Genomic DNA, 19,631 nt, shown 5'->3' with positions numbered 1-19,631 from the left:
AGCGGAAATTTGGGAGGAGGCAATGTCCAGGGTTGACTGTTATTCTATTAAATCACGCTGCAGGTTTATCCAGTACAAAGTGATGCATAGATTGCATTGATCAAAAACAAAACTGAATCACATCTTTCCATCTGTGTCTCCTGAGTACGACAAGTGCCGCTCCGCTGAGGGCTCACTAGCATATCTTTTCTGGTTATGCTCTACGATATACAATATTTGGACTGCAATTTTTGAGTGGCACTCAAAAGCCTATTCTAGAGACATTCATCCCAATCACGACCTCGCCACCTTTGGATGTTCTGCAGTGACTCTTGAGTTGCCGCACGACATGCAGATTGCCCTGCATCTAGGAATGGTGGGGGCTAAGAAACCTATTCTTCTGACTTCGGTCTACTACTCCACCTACCTTTGCATTCTGGCTCAAGGAAATGTTGTCTATTTTACAAATGGAATGACAGCGTCTGCACAAACACAATGCATAGAAAATATTTGAGAGAATATGGGGACCTTTCTTGGCTCAGTGTCATAATACCTCACATGCATAGTGATCTTGAACTGTCTAGTCTCATGAGTGTGTGCCGTGCCTAACCGTGTTCCTTTATTCATTTTATTTTACATTGCTTGCGTGATACCACTGTTGTGCCAGCTCCTTTTTTTTTGATAATTTGTTTAGTAAATCGTCTGGCAGCCTTTTTGTTGTTTTGTTTTTGATTTATTTTGTCTGTGCTCCGCCAAGAGCTGCATTTTCTTTGTATTGTCTTGTTCGTCTTCGTTATGTTTTTTCTTTGTAAAACTGAAAATTGTAAATAAAATATTTATAAAATAGTTTTGAGTTAACAGTATGGATTTTTGCTGCTAATCGGTAAAAATCACCATGAAATTTCCGGTCACGCACCATTTTTTGGAAGCGCCTGTATCTGTTATTTCATAATTCAGAACAATTAAAATGATACTGTGGCGGCTCATTTCCTAGCGTATGCGAACCGACTCACAATTAGATAGCCTACGGGGGTTTGCGAGCACAGAGCTTTGGAGCCTCTTCGCCATGGGGGGCCGGTTGACAGAGGCTTAAAAGTGAGGCTGAAGTTTTCGAATAAAGTTTTTCCTTCGACTGCAGTTACCGACTCCGTGTCGTAATTTTAGCGCTGTTTGTAGCACACCGCTACAATTGGTGACCCCGACGGTCCAAACGATTTTTGGACCAGAAATGACCGACGCCGCCTCTGTTCATGCGGTTTCGTTGAAACTGCCGGGTTTCTGGACACAGCGCCCGGACCTATGGTTCCAGCAAGCCGAAGCCCAATTCCACGTTCGCCGGATCACCTCAGAAGACACCCGCTACTACTACGTGGTGGGCTCCCTCGACCAGGACACAGCTGCCCAGGTCGCGGAGTTCGTACAGTCGCCCCCGGCAGACGGCAAGTACACGGAATTCAAAGCCCTGCTCCTCAGGACTTTCGGACTCTCACGGCGCGAGCGGGCTGCCCGTTTACTGCACCTGGATGGCTTGGGCGACAGACCTCCATCGGCTTTAATGAACGAGATGTTGTCTCTGGCCGAGGGACACACAGGCCTCATGTTTGAGCAGGCATTCCTGGAGCAGCTGCCCGAGGACATACGCCTGCTGCTGTCCGACGCGGATTTCAGTGACCCCCGGAAGGTGGCAGCCCGGGCGGACTTGCTGTGGAACGCCAAAAAGGTGAGCGGGGTGTCCATCGCACAGATCTCCCAGCCACGCTCCCAGCAGCAAACCAGTCCAGGCCCGGCCGCAGAGCCCGCCAACCCCCGGCCCAATGAACACTGGTGCTTCTACCACCAGCGGTGGGGCGCAGAAGCCTGCCGTTGTCGCCCGCCCTGCAAGTTCCCGGGAAACGCCAGGGCCAGCCGCCGCTGATGGCTACGGCGGCTGGCCATCGGGATAGCCTCCTGTATGTGTGGGATAGCAGGTCGGGACGCCGCTTTTTGGTCGATACTGGGGCTGAGGTCAGCGTTTTACCTCCGACAAGTTACGACACTCGCAGCAGGGCACCGGGTCCCCCCCTGAGGGCCGTGAATGGCAGCACAGTAAGGACCTATGGCACCCGTCAGGTGCAGCTACAGTTCGGCCCCAGCCAGTTCACGTGGGACTTCACACTGGCCGCCGTAGCCCAACCGCTTCTGGGTGCGGATTTTTTGCGAGCTCACAGCCTGCTGGTTGACCTGCCCAGGAAGAGACTGGTACACGCCGAGACCTTTCAGACGTTCTCCCTGGGCGCGGCCCAGTTGCCAGCCCCTCACCTCGGCTCCATCACGCTGTCCGACAACGACTTCACCAGGGTCCTGGCGGAGTTCCCATCGGTTCTGGCACCGCAGTTCACAGCAGCCATGCCCAGGCACGGCGTACAGCACCACATCCCGACACAGGGACCACCCCTCCATGCCCGTGCTCGGCGGCTTCCCCCGGACAAGCTCCGACTGGCGAAGGAGGAGTTCCAGAGAATGGAGGAATTGGGGATCATCCGGCGGTCCGACAGCCCCTGGGCTTCCCCCCTGCACATGGTGCCCAAAGCGACGGGGGGCTGGAGACCGTGCGGCGACTACCGCAGGCTGAACGAGGCTACCACACCGGACCGCTACCCTGTGCCGCACATTCAGGACTTTGCGGCAAACCTGCACGGCGCCCGGATCTTCTCCAAGGTCGACCTTGTCCGAGGGTACCATCAAATCCCGATGCATCCTGACGACGTCCCCAAGACGGCTCTCATCACCCCGTTTGGCCTCTTCGAGTTCCTCCGCATGCCGTTCGGCCTGAAGAATGCCGCACAGACGTTCCAGCGGTTAATGGACGCGGTGGGACGGGACCTGGACTTCGCGTTCATCTATTTGGATGACATCCTCATAGCCAGCGGCAGTCGTCAGGAGCATCTGTCCCACCTCCGTCAACTCTGCGCCCGACTGAGTGAGTACGGTCTTACAATCAACCCTGCCAAATGCCAGTTCGGACTTGATACCATTGACTTCCTGGGCCACAGGATTACTAAAGACGGGGCAACCCCTCTGCCCGCTAAGGTAGATGCGGTCCGCCACTTCCCCCGACCCACCACGGTCAAAGGCCTTCAGGAATTCGTAGGTATGGTCAATTTCTACCGCCGCTTCCTCCCTTCAGCTGCCCGGATCATGCGCCCCCTGTTCGCCCTGATGTCGGGTCCGAGCAAGGACATTACCTGGGACGAGGAGTCCGCCGCCGCTTTCGTTCAAACGAAGGAAGCTTTGGCTGACGCCGCAATGCTAGTACATCCCAGAATGGACACCCCTACCGCCCTCACAGTGGACGCATCAAACACGGCAGTCGGTGGGGTGCTGGAGCAGCTCATCGCAGGTCGCTGGCAACCCCTGGCGTTTTTCAGCAAACACCTGCGGCCACCCGAGCTCAAGTACAGTGCTTTTGACCGGGAACTGTTGGCGCTCTACCTGGCAATCCGGCATTTCAGGTACTTCCTAGAAGGTCGGCCCTTCACCGCGTTCACGGACCACAAACCGCTTACCTTTGCGTTTACGAAAGCATCCGACCCCTGGTCATCCCGCCAGCAACGCCACCTGTCCTACATCTCTGAATACACAACGGATGTCCGGCACGTCTCGGGTAAGGACAATGTCGTGGCGGATGCGCTCTCTCGCCCTACCGTTCATGCCCTTTCCCAAGGGGTAGACTTTGAGGCACTGGCAGAGGCACAGCAGGTAGATGAGGAGATTCCGAGTTACAGGACTGCAGTCTCTGGTTTGCAGCTCCAGGACTTCCCCGTGGGCCCAGGTGAGAGGACCCTACTCTGTGACGTCGCCACCAACCAGCCCCGTCCGGTCGTCCCCGCAGCCTGGCGGCGACGTGTTTTCGACTCCATTCATAACTTGGCGCATCCCTCCATCCGGACAACTGTCCGGATGGTTTCCAGCAGGTTCGTTTGGCACGGACTCCGCAAACAGGTCAGTGAATGGGCCAGGACGTGCATGCACTGCCAGACGGCCAAGGTTCAGCGGCACACCAAAGCCCCACCGCAGCAGTTCCATCCCGCCCACCGGCGTTTCGACCACATTCATGTGGATATCGTGGGCCCCCTGCCAGTGTCGCGCGGAGCGCGTTACCTCCTGACTATCGTGGACCGGTTCACAAGATGGCCAGAGGCGGTCCCGCTCACCGACACCACCTCCGAATCTTGCGCCCGAGCCCTGATCGCCACCTGGATATCACGCTTTGGTGTACCAGCCCACATTACCTCCGACAGAGGCGCCCAGTTCACCTCCAGCCTGTGGTCAGCTATGGCCAGCCTTTTGGGGACTCAGCTGCACCACACCACTGCCTACCACCCACAGTCGAACGGGCTAGTGGAGCGTTTCCACCGTCACCTGAAGTCGGCCCTCATGGCCCGCCTGCGAGGAGCCAACTGGGCGGACGAGCTTCCCTGGGTCCTTCTCGGCATCCGCACAGCGCCCAAGGACGACCTGCACGCCTCGTCGGCCGAGTTGGTATACGGCGCGCCCCTGGCCGTCCCCGGGGAGTTCCTACCAGCCCCGAGGGGGCAAGAGGAAGAACCCGCTGCAGTCCTGGGCAGACTTCGCGAGAAGCTCGGTAACCTGGCCCCCATACCCACTTCACAGCATGGGCGGCACCCGACCTGCGTACCCAAAGACCTACGGAACTGTAAGTTTGTGTTTGTACGAAGGGGCGGGCATCGGCCACCGCTGCAGCGGCCATACGAGGGGCCGTTTACGGTGCTCCGGAACAACGGGTCCACGTTCGTGCTGGACGTTGGGGGGAAGGAGGAGGTTTTCACGGTGGACCGCCTCAAGCCGGCCCATGTGGACCTGGCGCAACCGGCCGAGTTTCCGGCGCCTCGGCGCAGAGGCCGACCTCCCAAGCAGGTTCTGGCCCAGGCTGTGGACATTGGGGGGTGTATCGCCGGTTCTGGGGGGGGGGGTTATGTGGCGGCTCATTTCCTAGCGTATGCGAACCGACTCACAATTAGATAGCCTACGGGGGTTTGCGAGCACAGAGCTTTGGAGCCTCTTCGCCATGGGGGGCCGGTTGACAGAGGCTTAAAAGTGAGGCTGAAGTTTTCGAATAAAGTTTTTCCTTCGACTGCAGTTACCGACTCCGTGTCGTAATTTTAGCGCTGTTTGTAGCACACCGCTACAATACCCATATTTAAGCTGAAAAGATTGCTGTAAAGTATTAGCACGCCTGGGCATGGTTTGGTTTGCCAGCGTGGCAGACAAGAATGTTGTATTTTTATTGATTCACTAGCTGTTTAGCCTGGAAGTGCAGCTGCAAAACGGCAATACCAACCCTGGAGTACCAATCAGCTGCTCAGTATACGTGAAGGAAAACTTTTGAAATTTGGGAGTCCCTAAACACGTATAGTACAGGATCTACAACAGGAAAACTATAACGATAAATAGAGGTAAACATTGGAAATACCGAGTGTTGTTGTTTCATTTGCCGTGCTAAAGAACTTCATTGCATTAAAAAGGATTGACCATTTCGTGAGCAGTAAGATCCTGAGCAGCAAGGTGTGGCAGACAAACTACTTGTAAACCCCCCAAAAATATTTGGCCTCGCATTCTTATAAATTGGGTCTTATGAATGCATATAGTAAACGTGATGGACAAGGACGATGAAGGATTCATATCAGACAAATGTTTCCTAGAATAACAAATAGAGCGGCTAAAGAAAACAGTTCTGGTCAATAAATCATACACTCCATCAATGACGGACAATTAGAAGAAGTTCCAGTAGAAACAGAATAGAAAACAGCACAGCCGTCATTCAACGGTGTTGCTGAACGTGTCCCTGAGAACTACGGAATACTAAACTTCGTGCAGATAGGTGATAATCACACAGAAACATAAAGGACAACATTTCACTACATGCAAGCTAAAGAAAACCTGCACGTGCTGGAAATCCGAGCAACACTCACAGAATGTTGGAGGAACTTTGTAGGTTGAGTACAGACGCAGCTTCGCGCCGACATCCTTAATTAGGACTGGGAAGTAAGACAAGGAGTCAGAGTTAGAAGTTGGGAAGACGGGAGGAAAAACCACAAAATGAAAGGTTAAACCGGGAGAGTAGGGGGTCGAGAGGGGAAGGGTGAAATAAAGACTTGCAAGATATACAGGGATCGAGAAGGTGGTGTCTGTTCGGAGGGTAGAAAACAATGGGAGAAAGGGAAGGAGGAGGGGCACCCACGGGAGTTTATAGGCAGGTGTGAGAGAGGAAAATGGGATTTGGCAATGATGAAGCGTGGCATCACCGGAAGTTCGGGAAAACGATGTTCATGCCATCAGGTTGCACGCTACCCAGACGGAATATAAGTGCGGTTTCTCCAACCAGAGTGTGGTTTCATCACGACAGTGGAGAAGCCCATGTGCTGACCTGTCTGTATGGGAATGCCAAGTAGATTTGAAATGGGCGGCCATTGGGGGACCCCGCATTTACTGGAGTAAGGAGCGTACGTTCTCGGTGAAGTGGTCTCCCAATGCGACGTGTCAGACCGATATATAGGAAGCAGCACCGGGAGCACCAGATACAGAGGATGACCACAACGGACTCACAGATGAAATAGCGCTTCAGCTGGAAGGACTGTTTAGATTTCTGAATGGAAGTAAGGGAGGAAGTGTCAGAGCAGTAGCATTTGTCACGTTTGCAAGGATAAGTGCCAGGACGGAGATCAAAGGGGAGAGACGAATGGACAATGGTGTCACATAAGGACTGATTCCTGCGCTGAGGTAGAAGTAAGGAATAGGAAAGATGCGTTTGCAGGTGAAATTCTAAAGATTCATTTTCTACACCCGCAGTTAGAGTTCTTCCCTGCAAATCGTGCTGCTGTCAGTGATGAACATGGTAAAATATTTCACTATGGAATTGGATTAATGGCATCAGGGCAACTTGTATCCATCAATGCTGTCGGACGTTTATGTTTAATTAAGCGGGAAGCTTCAGACACTGAGAACAAAGGACTATAATTAATAAAAAAATAAGCATTAATAAGCACCGATATGCCGTTAACCTCTTTACATTCAATGTAAGTTATTTTCATGTTCCTCCAAATTCATTCAAGTTGCATGCAGTCTGGAATTATACTTGTCTTCATTTCCAGAGTTTATTTTCATAACTACAAAACACTTCTGAGAAATCAACACTTCCGAAAACATTTTCCATCGAGTATTATACACAACAAATAACGTTACAAATTAATGAGAATGGATTGACACAATCATGCCCAAAAGATTGCAATGCCTTAACAGGGAGATGGAATGGATTGGACCTTGCCATTTACACAAAGAAATATTCCCTGATAATGACGTAACTGGTTCTTCAGTACCTGCATGTTTAGTCCACCACGTGCGTCGGAGGTGGACAAATAAACGATAATGGATGCAGGAAAGTTAGTAGCCATGAGGAAATGATCGAAGTATTCCTGGTGCCTGTGGGGACTCCGTGAATGGAGAAATGTGTCTGCCACTGAAAGTTAGCAATGTTACGCTTGTATTCTTCCCAGATTTTTCCGATTGACTCATTTGTACACGACCCAAAGTGAACATCAGAAGGTACATGCTCAGAAGTTTAACCTAACGGTTGAGAATGTAACTCGTAGATGTGTCAACTCTTTTAGACATAGTATGCTCACCGGTGATGGCAAATCTCTCCAATACTCTACCGCGGGTTTTCCTTGTGTCAAGATAGCTTCAGGTAATTAGATAGAAGGTTTTGAATGATGGTGGAGTTAAACTCAATATTAAACTGTCACAGACGATGTGATTATAGTTTGAAACATCATACATAATCATGTTGAATGGAATGGCATGTTTGAGTGGGAAAGTTGTTTACTCCATTTTCAATTCTATTATGTATTGTATTCTTATGCCTGGGCGTATCTGAGTAGGGTATCCCTTAGTGGGTTTGATTATGTTCTTTACACCCCCCTTCGAATGGAGATATGGAACTTCAATTAAACTGAGAACAATGAAATATTTAAGGTAACAGAAGTGACAGATTTGAAAGTCATAAATTATAGTATAATAAGCCTGTGACCTGAAATAAAATCACTGGATAGCAATTTATTTCCAAGAGGGTGTTTGCTCGGATTTTTTTTTAATCATTATGATAGTTGCTTAAGCCTAACACAAACATAATTTCAGAAGAATTATATCACGTAGGAATTTGGAGAAACAAGAAAACTTTTATTGAATATAATGTAATGAATTGCACAACGTAGGTGACAATTTGTAATAGGTAAACTGAGCTAAACTGTTTTGTTGACGGTTTTAGTTTGCATCCACACTTTAAGAATTCCTATGTAAAGTTTTAACAATAATTAGCCAGCACCCACTGTTGGGTTCCAGTTGCCCTGCCTCCTTTTCTCTGTGACCGCAACGTCTTATCACGATGCTCGTCATTGACTGAGTCAAGATTTGCATGGAAGAAACAAAAATGATGAGCGGAAAATGTAGTTTCCGTGGCCGGTTGTTCACACTTTCGTGTGCTTTAAGCAAGCTGTTAAGCAGTGTGTTGCTCTGATGTTGCCTACAAATTTTTCAACAAGTACCTTTTGAATGTCTTCCAAGCCATTTTCTCTGCGTTTTAAAACATTCTTCGAATTTCCTGTCATTGCTGATCTGTTTCATTCGTGGATCAGCAAAAATGTCTTCCTCAATCTTGGGATCTATTTTTTTTTCAGAGAAACAACTGTCTCAAATGTCAAAACCCTTCACGGATTTTGTTGTTTTTTTTTGTAATCGCACAAGGCTCATTTGACGTAAATGGTTCAAAAATACATATCAATATCAGTGTCATTCTCCATTCCTGGACCGAGTATCATGGCATCATCATCGTGACGACATGCCTCTGGTGATTGTGGTGCTGAAAATCGATCGCCATGAGGCACAAGTCTCCTGGCTGAACGGTGAATCGCCTATTCATTTGATGTATTGTTTTCAGCAGAGAGGAAAAAACAGGCACAGTGATCAGACAGAAGTGGCAGTATGTCACTTGATCCATCTATTTTCGCCTATCGTTGGGACAACGAACGGTGTTGAGTTCCGGATGTCTCGGAGCCAAGTCTAAGATCGACAAGGCGAGTTGCAAAGCAAATGTCAGATGTCCAGGGTTTGTGTTGGTCACCAGTTTTATGCCCCACTGATTTTTTTTTATATTAGAGGATTCCTGCTCTGCCTTGGAGATTTAATCATTTAGTCGCCACCAATATAAGAATAAGTAGAATGGCTGTCGCAAAGTTGCTGAGATATTTTGGTAAAAAACAAATACTCCCGAAATTACTTTTACTTTATGATGAACATTCACTTTAACTGCGCACAGAGCTTCACATCAACGCGATTGTAATCCGATGTACGTGTAATCGCAATGCATGCAAATGTTTTTGCGTTCTGCCTTTATAGACTTCTTCAAACGTGTCCTGCCCTGGATAATCTGCAGTGCGTACGCATGCCCAAAATTGTCTGGGCAAGACAGAGAATTATTTGTCTATGGTGGGAACATTTTAAGTGATTTCAATTATCGATTGAAGAAAGCAAATATAGGTGACAACAAAAGAAACTTTGCGTGTTCTGGAAGATTCATGGGGATGTTCAGGATCAGCATCACACAAGCCACAAGATACACCCAAAGTAATTCAAGAAGCAAAATCTTTGCTGGTTGCGCAGTATACGTATATGTGAATTGTGAATTGTGGAATTTCACTGTTTCATCGACGATGGTGAACCAGTAGTTGTAGCATCAAAATAAAGAGAAAAAATCCTAATTCTTATTGATTTAGTAATTTATTTATGGTGGACTGTGGAACGGAACCGAAACACCCAGATAAAGTCCACGCGGTTACGGGGAGAAACTACAAACTCCTAACAGGCAGTGGCGGGAATTGAACCTGTCTCCTGTGCTGTAAAGCATTGCGTAACATATTATGTCGTTCGGCCCCATCCGTCATTTCGTCAGAACTCATCTCACATTTGTCAAAATATTAATTTGTGAGGAACGGTAACTTCGGATGTGAAGCTGAATTAATTGATTTATGGATGAATACAGCACATTAAAAAAAAACACACAACTGCCAGTGATTTTCTGAAAGAACAGACAAAGGGAAACGATGCGAATATGAAAAAATGCAAAGGATTAAGTACTGACGTTGAAAAAGTACTATCGTAAGATCTAACCCTTTACACAGCTGGTTGTATCGAACAGACGTGTTTGTCATATAAATTAGTTGCAGATGTGGATGAAGAAGTGGGTGTACATTTCGGCGAAACGTGAGATGTTGCAATATGGCAGATCAAAGGTAAAGGGGCAGTGTAAGGGTAAATGCCAGATCCTCAACTGTCATGATGCATTGAAACTATTGCAGCCAAGTCTTGAAAGAGACTTAATATGTTGTAAATTAGTCGTTGAAAGATACGTTATTGATTTTGTTTTCGAAATAACATTAGGTTGCACCGATATAATAATTTTAGAAGAGAAGTATGAAATAATTTAAAAAGACGTTATCGGAAACAGTCTACAAGGTGGGCCCATCACCTCCCCGGCCAGAGTTGAGACATCATAGTCTTTTTTCCTCTATTTGCTCCTCAACTAGGTTTCAGGAGGCGGTAGAAAAAATAGAACAGTCATGATTGAATGGCGGAGCAGAGTCGCTGGTCACATGGCCTCATTCTGCTGCTATGTGATATTGTCTTATTATAGAACCTTATCACCGAGGGTATGAATGACCTCATATAGCGCTCTTTAGACTAGCGCAGTTACCTTAGTCTATTACGAAAAAAAACCCTTCTGTGTCCAGCTATTGGCATGCAGAGGGTGAGAAAAATTGTCGAGAATTGCCAGGGTTTCCGTAAGTTCCTTTGTTCTACTATAGCCTCCAATGTGTCCAGTTGGACTCCTAAAATAGAGCTCCAATCGGTTTATTGAGCTCTTTGGTATCACCCGTGTTGATGTCATTGTCCCGGCATACAACCGCACAGAAGATTATACTGACGAGATCAGACTGATGGGACATGCGAAGGAGAGGTCGAGATATTCCAAAGAAACGGTCTTCTCGGAAGTAGAGGCGACTCTGGCCCTTCTCAACGTTGGCGCTCCGCTCAAGTCTGTCAACCAGGTGCACGCACAGGAGCTTGCATGTCTTTAGCACATCCACATCATCAACATCAACAGTAACAGGAAGCAGTGTAAGCTCAGTCTCTCTGAAGTCCATCACCATCTCCCTTGTCTTACTGACGTTGATCTGCAGATGATTCAGTTTCCAACATTTAATAAAGTTCTCCACCAATTCCCTGCATCAGCAGCGTGTTGCAGTTGTATAAAATATCTCTAGTTAAGCTAAATTCGGAGCATAAAATTCAGTCTTTGCAAAGGAATTATAAGAAACATAACGATGTTGGAGAGGAAGCGAATATATTATTCGGATTATGACTGGTTTAGAGTTGTAGCAAAAAGGAAATTTTGTAAAACTTTGTTTTCGGAAGATTGGCATAGACTCAAGGGAGCATGAGTACATGTTTAACGATCATGAGAATTATAATACGTATGAAATTGACAGATGGTAACGCTTTCCCAAGTTTGAAATACTGAATACCACTAGCAAGTTTTGAATTAATGGCGAGTAATTTGAAAGGAGATATGCTGAAACATTTTACGCAGAGTGGTGGGTTTCTAAGATGCTCTTCCAGGAGTGGTAATGGAGGCAAATAGGATAAAGTGTTTAAGTACTTCGTTGATCGTTGCATGATTGCGGAGACAATTGTGCTGTATGGATATTTTAGAGACGGATTACAATTTTAATGAGGTATCTAATAATGGTTAATATTGCTGCAAATCTTCATCGATCAAAGGTCCTTAATCAAAATCTTACCGAATGAACCACAGTTCATTATTATTCATCATTGATTCTGAGTAGGTTCCCGTCGTCACTATGTACCTAATCTATCTGCAGTTCATCAAGTGGTTCAGAATAGGGTATTTGAACCCAAAATGCAGGAATGCGAGATAAGTATGATGTAGTGTCGGTAAATCTCCAAGACTGCTCTGCATTACAGTGACCTGTCATATTTTGTGTTTGGCACTTTTGACAGATATACCAGAAATGAGAAGGTGCGGGAACGGCTTCGTGTTGAATTCCAACTTGTTCATGATTCTGATGGTAACAGTTCTATGCACATGTACGATTTCTAAGCCTCGTCGTGATAAATACGGAGCTAACCGCGGAGGCCATGGAGGCTCTGATGACCTTAACAAACATGAACTGAGAAGTAAGTACAAAACTTATCAGAAACTTGTCGATGCACAAATTCCGCAGGACTGATTGTGACATATGAGTTGAGATCTGTGCGGCTTGTTATATGAAAAGTATTTGATGGCTTTGGTTCTGTATTCACTGGAGTTCAGAACAATAGCGGAGACCTAATTGAAACCTTTCTCAAAGTGCAAGGCCTTGATTGGATGGATGGGTGGAGGGCGTTTCCTACAGTGGGGGAGTCTACGACTAGAGGATACAGGCTCAGACTGCGGGGCTTCCTTTCTGAACAGTATCAGGAGGAATTTATTTCTCCAGAGACTGGTGAATCTCTGGAATTCGTTTTCACCGGCAGCTGTGGAGACCACATCTTTATGTTTTTTTTAGAGCAGATATTGATCGATACTTGACTAGTCTGGGCATGAACGATATGGTGCAAAAGGAGGAGATTAGGGCAGAGGGGAAAAAAAGATCGGCCATGTTGAAACGGCTGAGCAGACTCGAAAGTCAAAACGGCCTAATTCTTCTTCAAAATCTGATGGTCTTATGTAAAGGTCAATTATTCACTGCAGTTTCAACAAAAGCCTGTCCATTTATTACCCGTAACGCATCTCCACCACCCACTTGCAGATTATTATGTTATTTTATTTTTTCAACAAGAACATTGCATTCGTTTACTTACACCTACGCTGTTTGTTGTCATTATTCGTTGAATCCGTTGAACGGTCCCTTATTATACAGAACATTGGACGTTCCATTAATGAATGTAGGGACATTTCGGAGTGGTACATTTAAATTCCATTTAAATTCCATTTCCATAAATTCATGTCTATTTTGATGACACCTTTACTGCTCCTGCTCTTAGATATATTAACAACGTCAATAAAAGTTCACACTACACACTCCTTCAGAAATTGCAGGAACACAATTACACTCTGAAGCGTTAAAACAGTTGTATGTTAAGGAAGTAATACATAAACTCACTGGCCACGTTATTTTGTACAAATTTCCCTAAATAAATTGGCAGTGACTATGTCCATGGTCATCTGTGTAGCCCATCCGCTTCTAGATTGGATGCTCATTACATTCGGGCATGCTCTTCTGTGCTCCGCTGCCCTACCGCGTGTTCCGTTGAGTTACCGTCGCCTCCCAGTTACCCTTAAGCACTGAGACATTCTGTAAAGGGGTGGTTGTCTTTTGATAACTTACCAGCGCAGGGAGGTGTGGAGGGAAGCATTTGAAAAGATCTTTCAAACCATAGAACGGAAGCAGCACAATACAGAATTTTGAAAAATCAAAATCGTTCTGTTTTGAGTGCAGTGAATCAACTTCAATGCAACGTATTTTAATTCCATATCCAGCCGATTATTTCACAACCACTCACTGGATATTTCCTTTTATTTTTCATATAAATGGAGATAAATTTAGGCATATGAGAATGAAGCTCACACACACATTTCTGAATAAAGTAGCACTTAATAACATCCTCAGATCTTCAGCATCAGCCGACTTTCTCGTGTTTCTGTTACATCTAATAACTCTAGGTTCCATTCATTCCCTTAGTGTGATCCCTTTAAAGCAGAATAAGGAATTGTAAGTGAGCAAATACGTATACTAGTTCATGAATACATGAAAACTCTCAACAAGAGTTTTAATCATTGCTCAACGAGAAATAATTAATCTGAAAACTATATGACGAAACATAAGACGCAGCAAGGTAGAAGGGAACGATAAGGAAATATAAAGAGACAGAAAATAAAAGGAAGATAGAGTAGGGAAGAAATGGAAGAAATAAAAAATTGCATGTGAAAGAAATATATATATATATATATATGAAAATATACAAATAGGTTTACATGATTTCTGACCAAATGGACAGAGTGTTTATATGAACTAAATTCATAGTTCATAGAACAAAGAACAAAGAGGCAAAGAACACAAGGTCACCAATATTTAACACTCGCTGACACAGGTTCAAATCATTGCTCAATATATGAACTGTCATTAATATCGAAAGAATGAAGCGAAAAATATGATGAATGAAAGACGAACAGAGATGAAGAAAAAGGAGGTAAATTTAAAAAAAAAGTTCAAATGCAAGAAAGAAGTAAAGGAAGAAAGGTGAAATAAATTTATAAGAAGTAAAGAAATATACGTGGAAATAAATAGATTTACAGAAAACTTAAGTGGACATGGCCTACATAAGAAGCATCTGCAGCGACATGTAACAAATTAAATCTTTAGAGGACACGGATGTCAGAACTTATTTGGTTGTAGATTCATCCGTTAAATTCACATAGAAGATGAAACATAGAACGTCCCTTCGGCACCACGTGATCGATTGTGTTTGTCATTCGTCTGTAACCTAAATGTAAATCCGTATTTACCCAGACATCTCTAAATTCTACCGTCTCTTTATCTATCAAAGTGCCTGCAATGTTTTTAATATAGCTGTCTCTATGTCTTCCTTGAGTAGAATACTTATACACAGTGTGTATCCCATTCACATGTGCTATTACGTCACAGGGAGCTATGAAATCTTTTGCATTTCGCCTTAATTACCGCCTTTTTAGTTCTTGATTCTCCAGCTGCAGGGAATAAAAAAACACAGAGAACGTTTACCTTACATATAGCCTTCAAGTTGTAATACTCCTCCATCTGCGGTCTCCTAATTTTCTAAGGCTCCAATTTATGATGTCCCAAACTGCTGAAAATCGCTCTTACTGCTGTTTTCCTCGGGATCACATCTTCATTCTCTCTACATCTTATTAAATCTCTTCTTTATTGTGTTGTTTACAAAATTGGTAAACTAATCTATGAGTCCATGAAGTTGAAGCAGATATTTGCTTTTCATCTCAAGTGAAACTCGCCAGAATACCTCAGCATTTGTTCACATGACATCAAATACTAACTGCTGACAAAAACTTGCAGCTCCATCCAGTTCCATCTGAAGAGACACATAAACTTAGCCCACATATCTATAGATGTTATCTCTACACAATATTGGCCTGACTAGATCAATATTACAAAAAAATATATCATGCTTTACTTTGGCAATTCAATAGAATATATATTGCATAATTATTGGAACTGTTGACTAGTAATTTGAGTGTATTTTACGAGTTTTGATATATTCGTTTCAAAGACAATGTCCGTATCCATGTGACAAAGAGCACTGGCCTGCAGGAATCTGTTTAGAAGATTCCTTAGCATGAAATGTTGATACAGTTGCTCATCATGCAAAGAGAACAATGAAACACTTTCTTCAGAATTGCTCGTTGGATGATGCCATTAGTGCTGTGGGTTAGTTTGCGTTTGTGCATTTTTGTGGCATGCATGATTATTTAGCGGTCAGTACAGAGGTTGGCGTTGAATTCAGAAGAAATCATTGATAGGTTTCCAGGCCCTCACCATGAGCGTGGTGATCTTCTCCGGGTGTTCAGATTCCCTCCACTGTGCAAAGACGTGCCGCTGTGTTGGTTAGTTAGTCATTTTGTAATTGGCTAGTGTGGTAAGGCAAGGCAAGACAAGTCTATTTGTATTGCACTTTTCACACAAGACAGTTGATGGTGCTATACAAGATATAAACAATTCATATCAAATTTGAGACAATATAAAGAGAATAAAATCACGCATAAAAATAAAGAAATAAAAGCTGCAGTGTAGGAGATTCTAAGTGAAAGCTAAAGCGAAAAGACAAGCATTGGGCCGTGATTTAACAAAGCATGAAGTTGGATCATGATTCTGAACGGTTATATTAGGTATGTGGAGAATAGTAACGAATTGCTGCTTCACCATGTTAAGTTTTGACCGTGGGGACAATAACCAGACCCGCCCCAGACGACCTGAAGTTTCATAATGCAGTAAGAGATTGGAGATGTATTCTGACCCTCGATTGCCTTCTGCTTTATAAACCACTAATAATATTTTGAAGTTCATCCTCTGATGGAATTTTGAATAATGACATTGTTAAATACTTTGGGGACAAGGCGGCTTTGTTCGTTGGGTGGGAGAAAAAGCATGGCGCTGGATCTCTAAATAAGTAATTGTTTTATATTGAAACAGTGGCTTTGATAATCGTCCAGAGTTTTACAATATTATTTATAGCTTTTTTCCCTTTAAAAATACCCTCTTGTCAAGTCATCACCGCAAAGTGCCGCCATTCCTGAGAATATTACAGTTTTATGGTCATTTAGCATGACGATTTGGCAAAGCTACCACTTCCATTCACAATATTCTTTGCAAATTTTACTTCCGATTGATTCGTACTCTATTCAAAACTTCACGAGCAGGTATGGGTCTGGCATCGACATCGACGCAGGGAGTCGAAGAAGAAGCCGTAGGTAGACATTTTAGAAGTATTGGAGCAGTTCAGAAAGTTTAGAGAAGTCGAATAAAGATGACACTTAGTTTCGTACTTTCCCTCCCTGACGTGAATCTGTAAACTGCATCAGATATTTTGAAACTATTACTTGTTATTTTGTATAAAATCGGAAATCCTCAAAACAAGATTTGTTGCACTCTGAAACTTTAAAATAAATTTATGACAATATAAAGGCAGGGTGATAAAAATCTCACACACGTACAATTCTGAATGAAATGACAATTAATCACCAACTGCCCCGTTAATCAATTTACATTATGAACAGGAATTCTGAGAGAAATTATATATATAATTTGTTGTAGCATCAGAGAGTTTTATTTGCTCGCTTTCATCACTTTGTAAAATATATGTTGTTGTCTGGCGTACTGGCCTCTCTCTGGCCGAGGCACAGCGACAACTCTCTGATACCTCCTCATATTTACCCCTTGATCATGACCCCACTAAGGAGCACCAGGCCATTCTCTCCTCTACCATCACCAACCTTATCAGCTCTGGGGATCTCGCATCGACTGCCACCGACCTCATAGTTCCCACACCCCGCACTTCCCGTTTCTACCACCTACCAAAGATCCACAAACCTGCCTGTTCAGGTAAACTATTGTCTCAGCTTGCTTCTACCCCATGGAACTCATTTCTGCATACCCTGGCACTGTCTTACCCCCCCCCCCCTTGCTACATCTCTTCCCACCTATGTTCGTGACACTTCTCACGCTTTGAATCTTTTCAATGATTTTAAGTTCTTTGGCCCCCACTGCCTTATTTTCACCATGGACGTCCAGTCCCTAAATTCCTCCTTTCCCCACTAGGATAGTCTCAAAGCTATTCGCTTCTTTTTGGATTCCAGACCTAACCAATTCCCCGCTACCAGCACTCTCCTCCGCCTAGCGGAATTAATTCTTACTCTCAATAATTTCTCCTTTGACTCCTTCCACTTCCTCCGAACCAAGGGTGAAACCATCGGCACCCGTATGTGTCCCAGTTATGCCTGCCTTTTTGTTGGCTTTGTTGAACAGTCCATGCTCCAAGTCTATACCGTTATCCGTCCCACTCTTTATCTTCGCTTCATCGACGACTGCATTGGAGCTGCCTCCTGCACGCATGCTGAGCTCGTTGACTTCATTGACTTTGTCTCCAACTTTCACCCTGCCTTCAAATTTACCTCTACCATTTCCGACACCTCCCTCCCCTTTCTTGATCTTTCTGTCTGCATCTGTGGAGACGACTTATCTACTGATATCTACTATATGCCTACTGACTCTCAGAGCTAGCTGGTCTATTCCTCTTCCCACCCTGTCTCTTTCAAAAATGCTATTCCCTTCTCACAATTTCTCCGTCTCCGCCGCATCTGCTCCCAGGATGAGGCTTTTCATTCCAGGAAGAAGGAGATGTCTTACTTTTTTAAACAAAGGGGCTTCCCTTCATTCTCTTTCAACTCTGCCCTCAAACGAATCTATCCCATTTCCCGCACATCTGCCCTCACCCCATCCATCCGACACCCCACTCGAGATAGCGTTTCCCTTGTCCTCACCTACCACCCCACCAGCCTCCAGATCCAACGTATAATTTTCCGTAATTTACACCACCTCCAACGGGATCCCATTACCCAGCACATCTTTCCCTCCACCCCACCCCCCTTTCTGCTTTCGCAGCGATAGCTCCCTACGCGACTCCCTTGTCCACCCGCCCACCCCACCCTTCTCTTCCCACCAATCTCTGTCTTGGCAGTTATCCTTGTAAGCGGAGAAAGTGCTACACCTGCCCTTACACTTCCTCCCTCACCACCATTCAGGGCCCCAGGCAGTCCTTCCAGGTGAGGCGACACTTCACCTGTGAGTCGTCTGGTGTGGCATACTGCGTCCGGTGCTCCAGGTGTGGCCTTTTATATATTGGTGAGACCCGACGGAGACTGGGAGACCGTTTCGAAGTACACCTACGCTCGGTTCGCCAGAGAAAGTAGGATCTCCCAGTGGCCACACATTTTAATTCCACGTCCCATTTCCATTCTGATATGTCTATCCATGGCCTCCTCTACTGTCAAAATGAATCCAAATTCAGGTTTGAGGAACAACACCTTATATACCGGCTGGGTAGCCTCCAAACTGATGGCATGAACATTGACTTCTCTAACTTCCGTTAATGCCCCTCCTCCCCTTGTTACCCCATCCCTAACATATTTTTTTTTTGTTTTTGTTTTTTTTCTCTCTCTCTGCCAATCACTCTTCCTGTTCTCCATCTCCCTCTGGTACTTCACCCACTCCTTCTTTCTCCCATAGGCCTCCCGTCCCATGATCCTTTCCCTTCTCCAGCTCTGTATCACTTTCACCAATCACCTTTCCAGCTCTTAGCTTCATCCCAACCCCTCCGGTCTTCTCCTATCATTTCGCCTTTCCCCCATCCCCCACTATTTTCAAAACTCTTTCTATCTCTCCTTTCAGTTAGTCCTGATGAAGGGTCTCGGCCCGAAATCTTCGAAAGTGCTTCTCCTTATGGATGCTGCCTGGCCTGTTGTGTTCCACCAGCATTTTGTGTGTGTTGTTTGAATTTACAGTATCTGCAGATTTACTGAGCGTACTGTGTTGAAAATGTTGACACTACTGTAGACATAAATATACAAGCCCATGAATACTCAAATGTCTTTCTTTGGTGCTTCAACTTATTCCTCGATGAAGAAGCTGTTAATTTGCAATTACGAAATCGATAGTCACAATCAAGAAAGAAAGGAAGCTGAGAAGAGGGAAGTCAAGAAGGAAGATACAGGGTTGTAATGTTGATGGGAAGGAAGCAAATATATATACAAAGAAAACGACAGATTTACTCTGTTATAGGGACTATCCTTCAGTGATAATGATCAGCTAGTCACAGTCAAAATTCATGTTGACCTACAGTACTTTTTATTGCTTCCGTTCACATGCACATGAATTTACATAACTAAGTATTTGCGTGCACACCTCCTCACTTCCCCCGACCCTCCATGA

At 45.0% G+C, this 19,631-nt stretch overlaps 1 protein-coding gene across 1 annotated transcript in view; it reads left to right on the top strand.

Annotated features, from left to right (window-relative positions):
* The window catches only part of LOC132386039 (NACHT, LRR and PYD domains-containing protein 13-like), a 79,527-nt gene that overhangs the window by 13,134 nt on the left and 46,762 nt on the right, over window positions 1–19,631 (top strand). The window contains exon 2 of the mRNA XM_059958329.1: window positions 12,112–12,288. Within this exon, the coding sequence (XP_059814312.1) occupies window positions 12,123–12,288 (166 nt within the window). The 5' untranslated portion in view covers window positions 12,112–12,122. The remainder of the gene's footprint in view (window positions 1–12,111; window positions 12,289–19,631) is intronic.

Source organism: Hypanus sabinus, unplaced genomic scaffold (assembly GCF_030144855.1).
Source record: "Hypanus sabinus isolate sHypSab1 unplaced genomic scaffold, sHypSab1.hap1 H_1, whole genome shotgun sequence".
In the NCBI taxonomy this organism is placed as follows: domain Eukaryota; kingdom Metazoa; phylum Chordata; class Chondrichthyes; order Myliobatiformes; family Dasyatidae; genus Hypanus; species Hypanus sabinus.
The sequence above is the reverse complement of the archived record's forward strand: the minus strand, read 5'-3'. Positions and strand labels throughout refer to the sequence as shown.